We start from the raw sequence: 13,633 nt of genomic DNA on the forward strand, positions 1-13,633 counted from the left end.
GGTTAATCATAGTAGTAACACAAATGTATTTGACATGTTCGTTCTAGTTTATCTATTTTGATATTTCTTAGTTTTATAGAAAGTACAGCATTATGGTATGGCCCCCGGCCCTTTACCCAGTGCATATTCTTGGACGCTACACGATTTAGGCAAATTTTGTCGAATAATGATATTCCTATAAAAAAGAACTCATGCATTAACAATAAATATGTAAAGATTGACCTAATTTGCATTATAAATCTGCAATATGAAATATACATAAACATGTTATATCTAATAACAATTTGAATATGTTGTGCCAAAATATTCAGGGTTCTGAGTAACTGAGTTATGGGGGTCTGAGTTAATGAAATGGGTATACTCTCAGAGTTACAGATCTGTAAGGGTCCATTTGGCTCCATTTGTACACTCTCGGAGTTACAGACCTGTAAAGGGTCCATTTGGAACCCCTTCAAGGAACCCTGAGGGTCACTGGATCCCACGTTTGAGAACCTCTGCTTTAAATAAATGCATAACTAATATAGAGCATATTTGAGTAAACTTTATGTGACTGATTATTTAGCTGTAGAGAGATTATTTTGATATTTGAATTTTCAATTCAAACAGTGGATAAATGTGTGTGTGTGTGTGTGTGTGTGTGTGTGTGTGTGTGTGTGTGTGTGTGTGTGTGTGTGTGTGCGTGTGCGTGTGCGTGTTATAGCCATCACATTAAGTCCTTGGAGCACTTCCACATCGGATGCCTACAGCGCTGGGCCTCACATGGCGTGATTATGTGCCTCATATTAAAATACGTTCAAAGACCAACTGCAGGAGTATCGAGGCTACGATCACCCAGCGCCAACTGTGTGGCTTGGACTGCCAGAAGACAACAACAAAGACTCAGGAGGAACGCACCCATACTACTTCATATCAACAATGCCCGACCGAAAGACTTACCAAAGAGATGACTAATAGAATGGCAACTCTCCAGTGCATACTGCCCAGGTACACATAAACATGGCTGTAGCACTGCCACATATTATTTATTTACTTTATTGTATACCAAAGCATTATGGTTTTAAGTAATACATGTATAAAGCCATCCTTTATGTGTAAAGCCCTACTGTGTGAGAAAGTAATGTAAAACTTCAGGAAGACCTGAATTGTTAGATTGCTTTGCTTATATGCAATATATTTAGGCTATTTGTGGAATATATCTGAATGCTACAATGCAGGATTATGCACCAGAGTTATTATGCACTAGGACAATTCATTAAAATCCAATTCATTTTCTGCTGCCCTATTGATTGGACTATTAGACCATTAGGCGATATTTATAGCCTCACTTAATTCTGATGACCATTTTGAGGGTTTTGTTGTCTTCTTTCCTAACTCCTCACTCCTGCCTCTGTGGTTGGCAAGGTAGAGAGTGAAATAATAAATAATAAAATTCACCTGCTGGCTCTGGCATCAGACAGTATGCTTCTATGATTCTACGGATAGATACAGACAGACAGACAGACAGACAAGTCATGGTTTGTATTACTGTACCTGAACAGATCACCTCCACTTTGTCAGGGGAAACACCATGTGACTTTGTTATACAGTCTCTCAGTGAAGATTCAGATCCAACACAGGAGGATAGAATCCACCATATTGTTTCACTTGTTGAATCAGACCTCCTTTGTGTTGAAACAGCAGAACCACAGTCCAGCTGTCTGCACACTAAAGATGCTATCTTCAGGTTCCAGTCTTGGCCATCCACTGGTCTCCACTCTTCCTGGTGTTTAATCTCCAGTCTACCAGTACATTTACTGGTTCCTCCCACCACCCTGACATCATCAGACTCTGTACAGAGAAAAGAGAGCAAGCAATAAATAATTATTTACTCAAAATAGAAGAACAGCTTTTTACTGACTTCAATCTTTATCTGTCGTGTTGTGTGTTTGTTGAGCCTGGAGAACAGACAAAACAAACAATCCAGTGACAAGTAGTGTACCGGATTTCCAAAACTGTAATTATCATTGCTGCCTCTATGATGTTATTGTATTTTAATTATATTTTATCTTACTTACTTACTTACTTACTTACTTACTTACTTATTTTAACTTGTATTGAAGGCATGCAATATACTGTATAACCATATAACAGACAATAAATGCACTACATTGGGGCTGACCACACTATTCCTATGAAGCATGCACATGACACAGAGAGAGAGAGAGAGAGAGAGAGAGAGAGAGAGAGAGAGAGAGAGAGAGAGACACAGACAGACACACACACACACACACACACACACACACACACGCGCGCACACACACACACACACACACACACACACACACAGGGATATCTGGATAGAGAGATGTGAACGAGATAGTGAAAGAATATTAGCAGAGAAGAATACAAAATCACTTTTAGTACTGTATTCTGAATCCTGCATTCCACACTTGTCCTCATCAGAGTTGTCCTGGCAGTCATTTTGTCCATTACAGATGTATTCAGGGTTGATACAGGTGCCCATCACACACTGGAACTGACCTGGTCTGCACTTAAATTCAGCTATGGGGATGCAACACAACACAACACAACACAACACAGTATTACCACACCAGGGTACACTGTACAGTAACATTGATGTGCACAGTAGTAACTGGAAAAGAGCGCTCCACGGAGCGCATATCTCCGTCAGGCTGGGTTGCCAAGATGGCCGCGCACATACAGACACATGCACAGACACACACATGGACCCACACAAAGACCGGGCTGAAAACATAATACTTGTCTCCCAGCCTGACGGACATGAAAAACATGACTATAGGTAATATTTTGGTCTCCACTCACGGCAGTCTGCGGGTTCGTCTGACCGGTCCCCACAGTCATCTACCGTGTCACACTTTCTCCAGAATGGAATGCACTTATAGTTCTTGCAAGCAAACTGTTGGTAGAGACACATGCTTATCTTTAGAATCAGTTTTCTCACTCAACCTAAGATAGAAATGCACCAAAAATGCACCTGACCACACCTCATGGGCTCAGAGATGGAAGTGCATATACATTTACAACATGGGCGTTGGGCATGAAAATAACTGTGTCGGTTGTGAACTAGCAATGACAATTGTGACAATAGGTGAATCACCTGGCTGGCAGTGCAGCTGGACATGCACTGCTTGCCATCAGGTGCCAAGTAGAAGTTGGTGCGACAGGCACACTTATAGCCCCCTCCAGGTGAGAGCAGGCACAGGTTACTGCAGCCTCCATTGTTGGTCTGACATGGATGGCCGGCCACTGCAGGGTGGACAAAAAACAACAACATAGATGTGACAATTACGAGGACCCAGACATAATTATAGCACTACCACTACTCCTACTACTCCTACCTATTACAACTACTACTACTAGTAAAATAGTTTTTGTGGGCAGAAACAATTTTTATTAGGAAGAAACCCTGGACTGGATCCGCAGATCTGGATCCGGATCCGGATCCGGATCTTCAAATAGTAAAATCAGGAAACAGGAAAAACATAGTATGCGGTTTAGAGATGTTCTAGCTGTGGTCCATAGCATCCCGGGCATGAGATTTTACAATTGAACAAGGAATTGATGCAGTAATTAAAATAGGAAATTGTTTGATAATATCTGTGTGCCGGCGGCAGGGAAATGGGTGCAGATTTCTTGCTGGGGAGGAAACAGAAATCTGGGGCCAGTAAAGGTGTACTGTTATAGAAACAATGCAGTCTAGGTGTAGTGGAGGCAGGCAGGCAAGCAGCAGCACAGGACGAGACTTAAAGACGAGGCAGGACAGCTAGAGGATATGACAAACAGAAAGTCTGGCTCAGACCGAAACGTAAAAACATAGGCCCAAAGACTGGGCTGTGAATGTTAATCAATATTTAAAAGACAATGGTCTCCCCCGCTGCATGGGGGAGAAGGTGTCAGAGCGTGTGTGCGCAAGGTGTGCGCACAAGGTTTCACGGAAATCAGGTGCTGCATTCATGATTTGTGCCCCTCCCGCAAACTTTGAAAGCCAGTCGTAGCTATTCGGAATGGAATCTGAAAAATCTGACAAATAGTACATCTTGATCACGTGACCACAGAGATGATGTGTACCGATTTGTGTGAGTTTGGGATATAATCTGTAGGAGTAGTAGCAAGTGTGTTTTGAAGAAAATGCTGGAAACTCTTGAGGGGGGAGTGGCGTCATGATTCAAGGAATCTAGGGAGGGGTGTATTGTACTGTAATGTATTGTATAGTTCAAGAGTTATTGGTCAAAGCATTAAGTGGGCTATGTAGCGCCACGCCATGGGGCCGATTTGAAAGAGTCTGGGGCCGAGGCTCCTCCATAGCCTACTTGGAGTGTGCGTGCAACGTTTCACACCCATCGGTCTAGCGGTGTCGGAGATTAGCTGTTCACAGACAGATACACGGACATTCACAGACACACGGATGGACGGACAGGAGCGAAAACGTCTCCAGCCTTCGGCCCTCTGGCCTGAAGGAGACAATACTAAAAAAAATGTAAAGCTATAAAACACCATTCATCAGAATAATAATAAGTTTTAATACAGTAGGTGGTACAGACCCTCTGGCTGTCGATTGGTGTGGTAGATTTTGATGTCCGATGGACTGTCCAGAGTGGTGATGAGTATTATTTTGTTGGTACCCTTAGTCTTGTGGGCTCTGTAGATGGAGGAGGTCTTATGGCCTGTCCAGTAGATGTGTTCCTCAAACAGAGTCATATGGTTGGCTAATTCCTGAAGAACTACAACTGCACAAAACCAGAAAAGTGAGAATATTTTTAAATGCATGAAGAAAGTATTATAACGAATATTATACCAATAGTTAAAAAGCATCAATGAAGTATACAAAAGTAAATTATGTTTTCACTGCTTTCATTGCTTTTTCTTATACATCTGGAGTGTTAATTTAACTCTGGGAGTGTAACAATGGACCTACAATTGTTTAATTACTCAATTACTCTTCAATTACACAAAATGTGTGTGTGTGTGTGTGTGTGTGTGTGTGTGTGTGTGTGTGTGTGTGTGTGTGTGTGTGTGTGTGTGTGTGTGTGTGTGTGTGTGTGTGTGTGTGTGTGTGTGTGTGTGTGTGTGTGTGTGTGTGTGTGTGTGTGTGTTACCTGTGTGTCTGTTGGTTCCGTCCAGGTTGGCAAACTCAATGTAACCCTGAATGTAATTGATCCAGTAGATGTGATCATCGATAAAGTCTAATGTCAGGGAGATGGGTTTGGTGATCCCATCTTTCACGATGACGCTCCTGTCGGTGCCGTCCATGCCGATCCTCCCTATGTGGGGATTGTTACCTATGTCTGACCAGTACAAGTACCTGTAAGGGAGACACTGCATCAGGGCCACTATTCACAGCACATCATGCATACAGTAGTATTGCACAATACTAGTGGACATGCAATATGATAAAGAGTTCATATACATGGTATTAAAATAAATTATATATATATATATATATATATATATATATATATATATATATAATATACACACACAAAATATATATATATAAATACACACACAAACAAACCACATGCACATAGATTTACTTATTTATGTATTTTTCCCTCGTGGTAAAGTCTACCCCCAAAAAACTGATCTTTGTAGTGAATATCTTGCACAGTGGCTTAAGAGGGCGGTAAAAATCGCGCGGGGGGGGGGGGGGCTGTTTTTTGTTTTTTTTATAAACCTTGAACTTGTGGTTAAAAACTAAATTAAATGTAATTGAAAAGATGGTAGAACAAAATCACGAAATCTTCCATAACAAACACCAGGCTGTCACCTGTCACCTGACTACACTAGAGTAGCAGATGATGGCAGCGGATGATTCAAAATGAGAAAATTTCTCAGCGACTTCGCCTCAACAGAAAGCACTAATCATATTGATAAGTCAAATATACAATGTGCAACGCTTATCTTTCATTTAATTTATTATATACCCTGCATGCCGTGCTTGGCCTTCATATAATGTTGGATGGTTGGACATTGGGCAACTACGACTGCAGTGCTTTCTGAATCTGAGAGAATGTGACAGCTGATGTGTGGTGCAGAGGGCTTGCAATGATGATTAGCACTTTCCCCGTGATGACTGGCTGTAATAATAATAGGCTAATTGCAAAGCACTAAGTATAGTAATTTTGATAATGTCTAATAAACAATGTTGTTGTCTATCGATGCATGCGTGCATTACGCATGCTGTCTGCTGGTGTTGGACACACACACAGAGTTACAGACACACTTTCCTTAAGAAGAGTGGAGGAAGGTTTCCCATGTATCACCGTTTGGAGCAAACATGTAGCAGTGTGTCATAGCGATAGACTATACCATATGGGCTCATTGGGCTGTATGCAGACAAAATACATTTACCGCACCCAGGCCAGCACCACCTCCATTGCCATTTGCAAAAGGGCCCCCACCCCCTCCTTGCATCGGGGCACCGGGATTTTGCGTTACGCCACTTATCTTGCAATCTTGCAAGTTTTACTTTTAGAATTAACTTTTCTTCTGTTATCTGTTAGTTTTTTTGTTTGTTTTTGTTAGTTTTGTTAATCTGCATGACTTCATGATCATACCACAAACCACATTGCTCTTACCCATAGCGTACATCCACAGCTACGTCGTAATTTTCTTCCAGGCCCGTGTTGACCAGGACTGTTCGGTATGCCCCGTTTAGTTTGGACACCTCTATGGCCCGCCCTCCATCACTCAAGTACAGGTTTTCACCGACCCAATCAACAGCCAGACTGGGAGGCCTAGGGTTCTTGCTCATTTGGTGAAGGTACTGTCGATGAGTCATACATGCAGTTTAGATATATTCAGCACATTTAATAAGGGGGACAATAATAAATGAGTCCTGTAGGGTAATCACCTTTAAGTTTCAATTTCATCCATTTAAGTTTTTGTAGTGAATGTAGGTGGATAATTTGGCAAAAGAAAGAAAGAAAGAAAGAAAGAAAGAAAGAAAGAAAGAAAGAAAGAAAGAATACAGAATGCAGGTAAGTGTTGGATCGGACAGGTTCATGAACATAAGCGAATACTTACTTAATGCAGGATGTATCATGTATTCTTGTTGCTCACCGTTAACAAATGATCAAGTCATTATGACTTTGTGATTAGGTCACACTTATGCAGTATCAGTTAAGGGTTGTTAATTCACTGTTACTCCATACATTATTTGAAATTCAACCAAATGAGCTAGATTTCTCACCCACCCCAAATAAATTCACGTTGTGATCAACACACACACACACACACACACACACACACACACACACACACACACACACACACACACACACACACACACACACACACACACACACACACACACACACACACACACACACCAATGTAGTCGTTATGCCAATTAATTCCTCGCCCACACACATGTCTGTGTTGTCAGTGCTGTTGTATCCTAATGACTCACCTGCCAGTGAGGAGCCCCCACCGGGAGGACGTAGGCCAATTAAGCCAATTTTAATATAGGATGAGAAAACTTCTTCTCTGTGAAATAAATCTTTCTTGTGTATATTAGCCTTTTAGGGGCTATTGTTAAATCAATGAATAGGGATAACAAACTGAATCCATATTGTTTTACTATATAGAAATGATGCAACATATTATGCAACAAAATTGTATTGAATTGAGTATTTTTTACCCCTTCTATTTCACTTGTCCTCATCACTATCATTGCCACACTGACCTGGACGTCACTGCCACTGATGTGCATACGCCAAATGCGCCACAACAGGTTGAATTCTGTCCAGTAGATCATCTGCTGCCGATAGTCCAAGTCCAAAGTGAACTTCGTCGTGAACACAGGCTGTCATACCACACCAGTTTGTGTTAAGTCTTGGACAGGAATACATGCTGGCATGCGAAAAGCAGTCTGTTCAGAATATTGTATAGCATGTGTTGTTATGTTTTCACCTGTTTGAGCATTTTGAAGTTGGAGCCATTTAAGTTGAGCTTACACAGGTAGAGTCCGCTGGAAAAGACAAGGAAGGGATCCACATCTGGAGAAAGTGAGATATCACAGAGAAAGTGAGACATCACATTTCAGTCAGTTTAACTTTAAAAAGTGTTAATTAATGTCTCATTATATAGTAATACACTAATTTGTTTACCTGCTGTATTCTGTATTTCTGCAGCTTGGAGAGCTGAGGGAAAATATAACAAACACGTTTGTTAAATTACAGTTGCTGCACAGCAATGGTCAGGGTCGGGCAATTGGAACTGGAAGTGAAAAAGTATGAAATAGAGAAGGATGGAAATACTGTAGCAAGAAGAGAAAGGGGGAAATGAGAAATACACGAGGGTGAGAAATTGTCTGGACCATAATGTTCATTAAACCCATTGATCTGTGTCCCTAATTCCACCACCCTATGTGACTCAAAGGGAAGCACTCTACTGAACGAGCCACCCAGAGGTCCAAGACAAACTAGTCTTGAATATCCAGACAATCAGACATCTCTGCCTACTGGTTGGTGACATGTACATTCAATGAATGGGCTTAAAGGAGAATTTTGGACTAAGTTTTTCTTACCTTTTCTATGATGTTATGATATCTTAAAAAAAAATTGAAAAAAGATTGAAATCTCGTCTAGCGAGACTTCTTTTATTTATTTTTTGGACAGTGTTCTGTCACTATGAACGTCAGATCTCACAAAAAGAAAAAAAAATTAGCTATTACAATATGTGATCTAACGCAAGGCCGTTTTAAGCTGTGGCTGACCCGGGATGGAGTTATGAAAATGTTCTACTGTACCAGTCATCCTAAGATATCATAACATCATAGAAAAGGTAAGAAAAACTTTGTCCAAAATTCTCCTTTAAACTGGGTGGAAACTATTCAGAACCAATGCAAACACATTAGGGCGGTCCTTCTTATGGGACGACAGGATTGGTTTTCAAAGCAGTGGGCGTAGGGATTGTTACAGCTGGTTTTCTCTGGCATCCAAGCCCATTCACTGAATTTAGTAAGATGTCACCTGACGTACAGTATCAGTTGGCAGAGATCTGTGATCATTTGGCAACGTGAGGCTACAGGCACATGTGGTCAGTAATCTACATGGATTTAGTGAGAAGAAACAGTGGGAGCCTGTCTCTCCATAAGTGGGAGCGATCTCCATACTAAACAATGGTGCGTGCAAATCTGATTCTTGTTTGATTTGCTTGTTTGATTTGCTTGCTTGATTACAATGCGTCACAATGCAAGACATTGTTAGCTTATTAGATCCGTCCTTTTGGGCAAGCAACACAAGAGTACGCTAGATCAAAGATTCCCAAACTTGCTGTGACCTCCCAAAATAATCATATTTTATATGGGGACCCCCCCCCCCACCCTGACAAGCATTTGGAATGGCAGGAGTTGAGGCATTACATTTAGATTGTTCAACATTTAAATATTGTGGAAAATAGCCGATCTACAAGCTCACAACGCCTCATAATTGTGCATTCATTGCATTGTGAGCTTGTAGATAGGCTATTTTCAAAAGTTTTGCTTCTTTCTTAAGTAATATTTCACAATTTGGCCAATGTTTGACCCGTTTTTATAGTATAGTTTGTTGGTTACTTTTGGCGTAGTAATTATTCGTTTTTACTATTCGTTTTTTTAAAGGCTTAAATTGTAACTTTAGATTAGAAATGTACAGATACCCTGTATACACACGTACAGTATACTGTTTATTCTGTATGTTGGTTTGTCTACTGTTGAGTGAGAAAACAATGTTGCAAATGTGGCCACCATTTGGGGACCCCCCCCCCAGTTTGGGAACCACTGCGCTAGATGTGACATCAAAGACAGTAGGATTCGTGATGGATTGTTGCTGAGTCCTCCTGTAACATATGGCTGTTATTATGCTCACTAACGACGTCAAATGATGCCCTGTGGGCTTGATTTTTGATCATTCCAAAAATGTGGCAGCATCATTTATGGAGGACAGTCTGAAGATGCTGTGTAGCCAGTTTGGCCGCTTCCTTGAGGTAAATAACAGCTCATCTGTCCAAATAAATTGTGGTTTTGTGGGACATAATTAGCCTAAACCGCCAGGGGAGCATATCCCGTTCTAAGCTGGTGGGACTGGGGCGTACTGCATAATAGGAGCAATTGTGGTTATGTCTGCTAGTTCAATACAACAAAATAATTTTCTCACTCCGCCCCGGCCACAGATTACATTCTACACCATTCTATGCTTTCTTCAAAACATTGTTTTTGCTACTACTCCTACATATTTTGTCCCATACTCACACAAACCAGTGCTCAATATCTCTGGAATCATTTGATCAAGCTGTATACGTTAGATTTTTCAGATCGCATTCCAAGTCGCTATAACAGCAGCCAGCACTACCAGGCCAGCAGCACCAGCAGCAGCAGCAGCAGCTAGCACCAACAGGCCACCAGTAGCAGCCAGCACCACCAAGCCCCCAGCAGCAGCAGCAGCAACAAGCACCACCACGCCCCAGCAGCAGCAGCAGCCAGCACCACCAGGCCCCCAGCAGCAGCAGCAGCGGCTAGCACCACCAGGCCCCCAGCAGCAGCAGCAGCGGCTAGCACCACCAGGCCCCCAGCAGCAGCAGCAGTGGCTAGCACCACCAGGCCCCCAGCAGCAGCAGCAGTGGCTAGCACCACCAGGCCCCCAGCAGCAGCAGCAGCGGCTAGCACCACCAGGCTCCCAGCAGCAGCAGCTGGTGGGGCTGGCTGCTGCAGCAGGCCATTAGCACCAGCAGCAGCCAGCACCACCAGGCTCCCAGCACCAGCAGCAGCCAGCACCACCAAGTCCCCAGCAGCAGCAACAGCTGGCACCACCAGGCTTCCAGCAGCAGTGGCCTGGTGGTAATGGCTGCTGATGGAGTCCTGGTGGAGCTAGGCCCCCAGCAGCAGCCAGCACCACTAGGCCACAAGCAGCAGCCAGCACCACCAAGCCCCCAGCAGCAGCAGCTGCAACCAGCACCACCAGCAGCAGCCAGCACCACCAAGCCCCCAGCAGCAGCTAACACCACCAGGCCCCAGCAGCAGCCAGCAACACTAGGCCACCATCAGCAGCCAGCATTACCAGGCCAGCACTGGTGGTGCTGGCTGCTGATGGTGGCCTGGTGGAGCTAGGCCCCAAAAAGCAGCCAGCACCACCTAGCCTACCAAGCCGACAGCAGCAGCCCTTATCACCAGGCCACTAGCAGCAGCTAGCACCACCAGGCCACCAGCAGCAGCCAGCAACACTAGATTTCCTGCAGCAGCTAGCACCACCACGCCCCCAGCAGCAGCAGCCCTTACCACCAGGCCACCAGCAGCAACCAGCACTACCAGGCCAGCACCACCAGGCCCAAAGCAACAGCCCTTATCACCAGGCCACCAGCAGCAGCCAGCACCACCAGGCCACCATTATCAGCCAGCACCACCAGGCCCCCAGCAGCAGCCAGCACCACCAAGCCACCAGCAGCAGCAACAGCCAGCACCACCAGCAGCAGCCAGCACCACCAAGCCTCAAGCAGCAGCAGCAGCCAGCACCACCAGCAGCAGCCAGCACCACCAGGCCCCCAGCAAGGCAGCTGGCTGCTGGTGGTGGCCTGGTGGTGCTGGCTTCTGGTGGTGGCCTGGTGGTGCTTGCTGCTGCTGGGGGCCTGGTGGTGCTGGCTGCTGCTGGGGGCCTGGTGGTGCTGGCTGCTGCTGGTGGCCTGGTGGAGCTAGGCCCCAAAAAGCAGCCAGCACCACCAAGCAGCAGCAGCAGCCAGCACCACCAGCAGCAGCCATTGATAGCAGCCATTGACACCAGCCCCCCAGCAGGAGCCAGCAACACTAGGTCCCCAGCAGCAGCCAGCACTACCAGACCAGCAGCACCAGCAGCAGCCAGCACTACCAGGCCAGCAGCAGCTGCTGGGCACGTGGTGGTGCTAGCTGCTGCTGCTAGGGGCCTGGTGGTGTGTCCAGGCCCCCATCATGACAGCTGGCTGCTGGTGGTGGCCTGGTGGTGCTGGCTGCTGCTGGTGGCCTGGTGGAGCTAGGCCCCAAAACCACCAGGCCACCAGCAGCTGCCAGCGCTACCAGGCCACTATCATCTGCAGCAGCTAGCACCACCAGGCCCCTGGCATTAGCCCTTACCACCAGGCCCCAGCAGCAGCCATCAACACTAGGCCATCATCAGCAGCCAGCATTACCAGGCCAGCACTACCAGGCCACTAGCAGCGGCCAGCACCACCAAGCCCCAAGCAGCAGAATAAACCAGCACCACCAGCAGCAGCCAGCACCACCAAGCCCCCAGCAGTAGCTAACACCACCAGGCTCCCAGCAGCAGCAGCGGCCTGGTGGTGTTGGTAGTCTTGGCTGCTGCTGGTGGCCTGGTGGAGCTAGGTCCCCAGCAGCAGCCAGCACTACCAGGCCAGCAGCACCAGCAGCAGCCAGCACCACCAAGCCACCAGCAGAAGCCAGCAACACCAGGCCAGCAGCACCACCAGGCCATCATCAGCAGCCAGCTGCTGCTGCCGCTGGGAGCCTGGTGGTTCTTGCTGCTGCTGCAGCCAGCAACACCACACCCCCAGCAGCAGCAGCCAGCACCACCAGGCCACCAGCAGCAGCCAGCAACACTAGATCTCCAGCAGCAGCTAGCACTAACAGGCCAGCAGCTAGCTGCTGCTGCCTGTTAGCGCTGGTTGTGCTGGTGGCCTGGTGGTGCTGGCTGCTGCAGCAACACACCATTAGCAGCCAGCACCACCAGGCCCCCAGCAGCAGCAACAGCCAGCAACACCAGCAGCAGCCATTACCAAGCAGGAGCCAGCAACACTAGGTCCCCAGCAGCAGCCAGCACTACCAGACCAGCAGCAGCAGCCAGCAACACCAGGCCGCCACTGCTGCTGGGAGCCTGGTGGTGCTTGCTGCTGCACCACCAGGCCCCCAGCATGTTAGTGCTGGTTGTGCTGATGGCCTGGTGATGCTGGCTGCTGCTGGGCACGTGGTGGTGCTAGCTGCTGCTGCTAGGGGCCTGGTGGTGTTGGCTGCTGGTGGTGCTGGCTGCTGCTGCTGCTGGGAGCCTGGTGTTTCTTGTTTCTGCTGCCAGCACCACCAGGCCCCCAGCAGCAGCAACAGTCAGCAACACCAGCAGCAGCCATTACCACCAGGCCCCAAGCAGGAGCCAGCAACACTAGGTCCCCAGCAGCAGCCAGCACTACCAGACCAGCAGCAGCAGCCAGCAACACCAGGCCGCCGCTGCTGCTGGGAGCCTGGTTGCTGCTGCTGCTGTTGGCCCGGTAGTGCTGGCTGCCAGCAACACCACGCCCCCAGCAGCAGCCATTACCAAGCAGGAGCCAGCAACACTAGGTCCCCAGCAGCAGCCAGCACTACCAGACCAGCAGCAGCAGCCAGCAACACCAGGCCGCCGCTGCTGCTGGGAGCCTGGTGGTGCTTGCTGCTGCTGTTGGCCCAGTAGTGCTGGCTGCTGCAGCAGCAGCCAGCACGCCCCCAGCACCAGCAGCAGCTAGCACTATCAGGCAGCAGCAGCTAGCTGCTGCTGCCTGTTAATGCTGGTTGCTGCTGGATATCTAGTGTTGCTGCTGCAGCAACACACCAGCAGCAGCCAGCAACACCAGGCCAGCAGCACCACCAGGCTATCATCAGCAGCCAGCTGCTGCTGCCGCT

General features: G+C 46.8%; 1 protein-coding gene across 1 annotated transcript; it reads right to left on the reverse strand.

Moving 5' to 3' along the window:
* Positions 1-793: 793 nt before the first annotated feature.
* LOC308074174 (low-density lipoprotein receptor-related protein 1-like) lies at positions 794-8,962 on the reverse strand (the record flags this gene model as incomplete). Its single annotated transcript, XM_080413506.1, has 11 exons — positions 794-855; positions 2,404-2,541; positions 2,824-2,917; positions 3,119-3,267; positions 4,563-4,748; positions 5,118-5,323; positions 6,600-6,787; positions 7,709-7,828; positions 7,936-8,021; positions 8,133-8,165; positions 8,944-8,962. The coding sequence occupies 11 exons, from the start codon at positions 8,960-8,962 to the stop codon at positions 794-796; spliced, it is 1,281 nt and encodes a 426-aa protein (XP_080269632.1).
* Positions 8,963-13,633: the final 4,671 nt, after the last annotated feature.

The sequence above is a fragment of the Gymnoscopelus braueri genome, assembly GCF_963280865.1.
Source record: "Gymnoscopelus braueri genome assembly, chromosome: 19".
Classification (NCBI taxonomy): Eukaryota; Metazoa; Chordata; class Actinopteri; order Myctophiformes; family Myctophidae; genus Gymnoscopelus; species Gymnoscopelus braueri.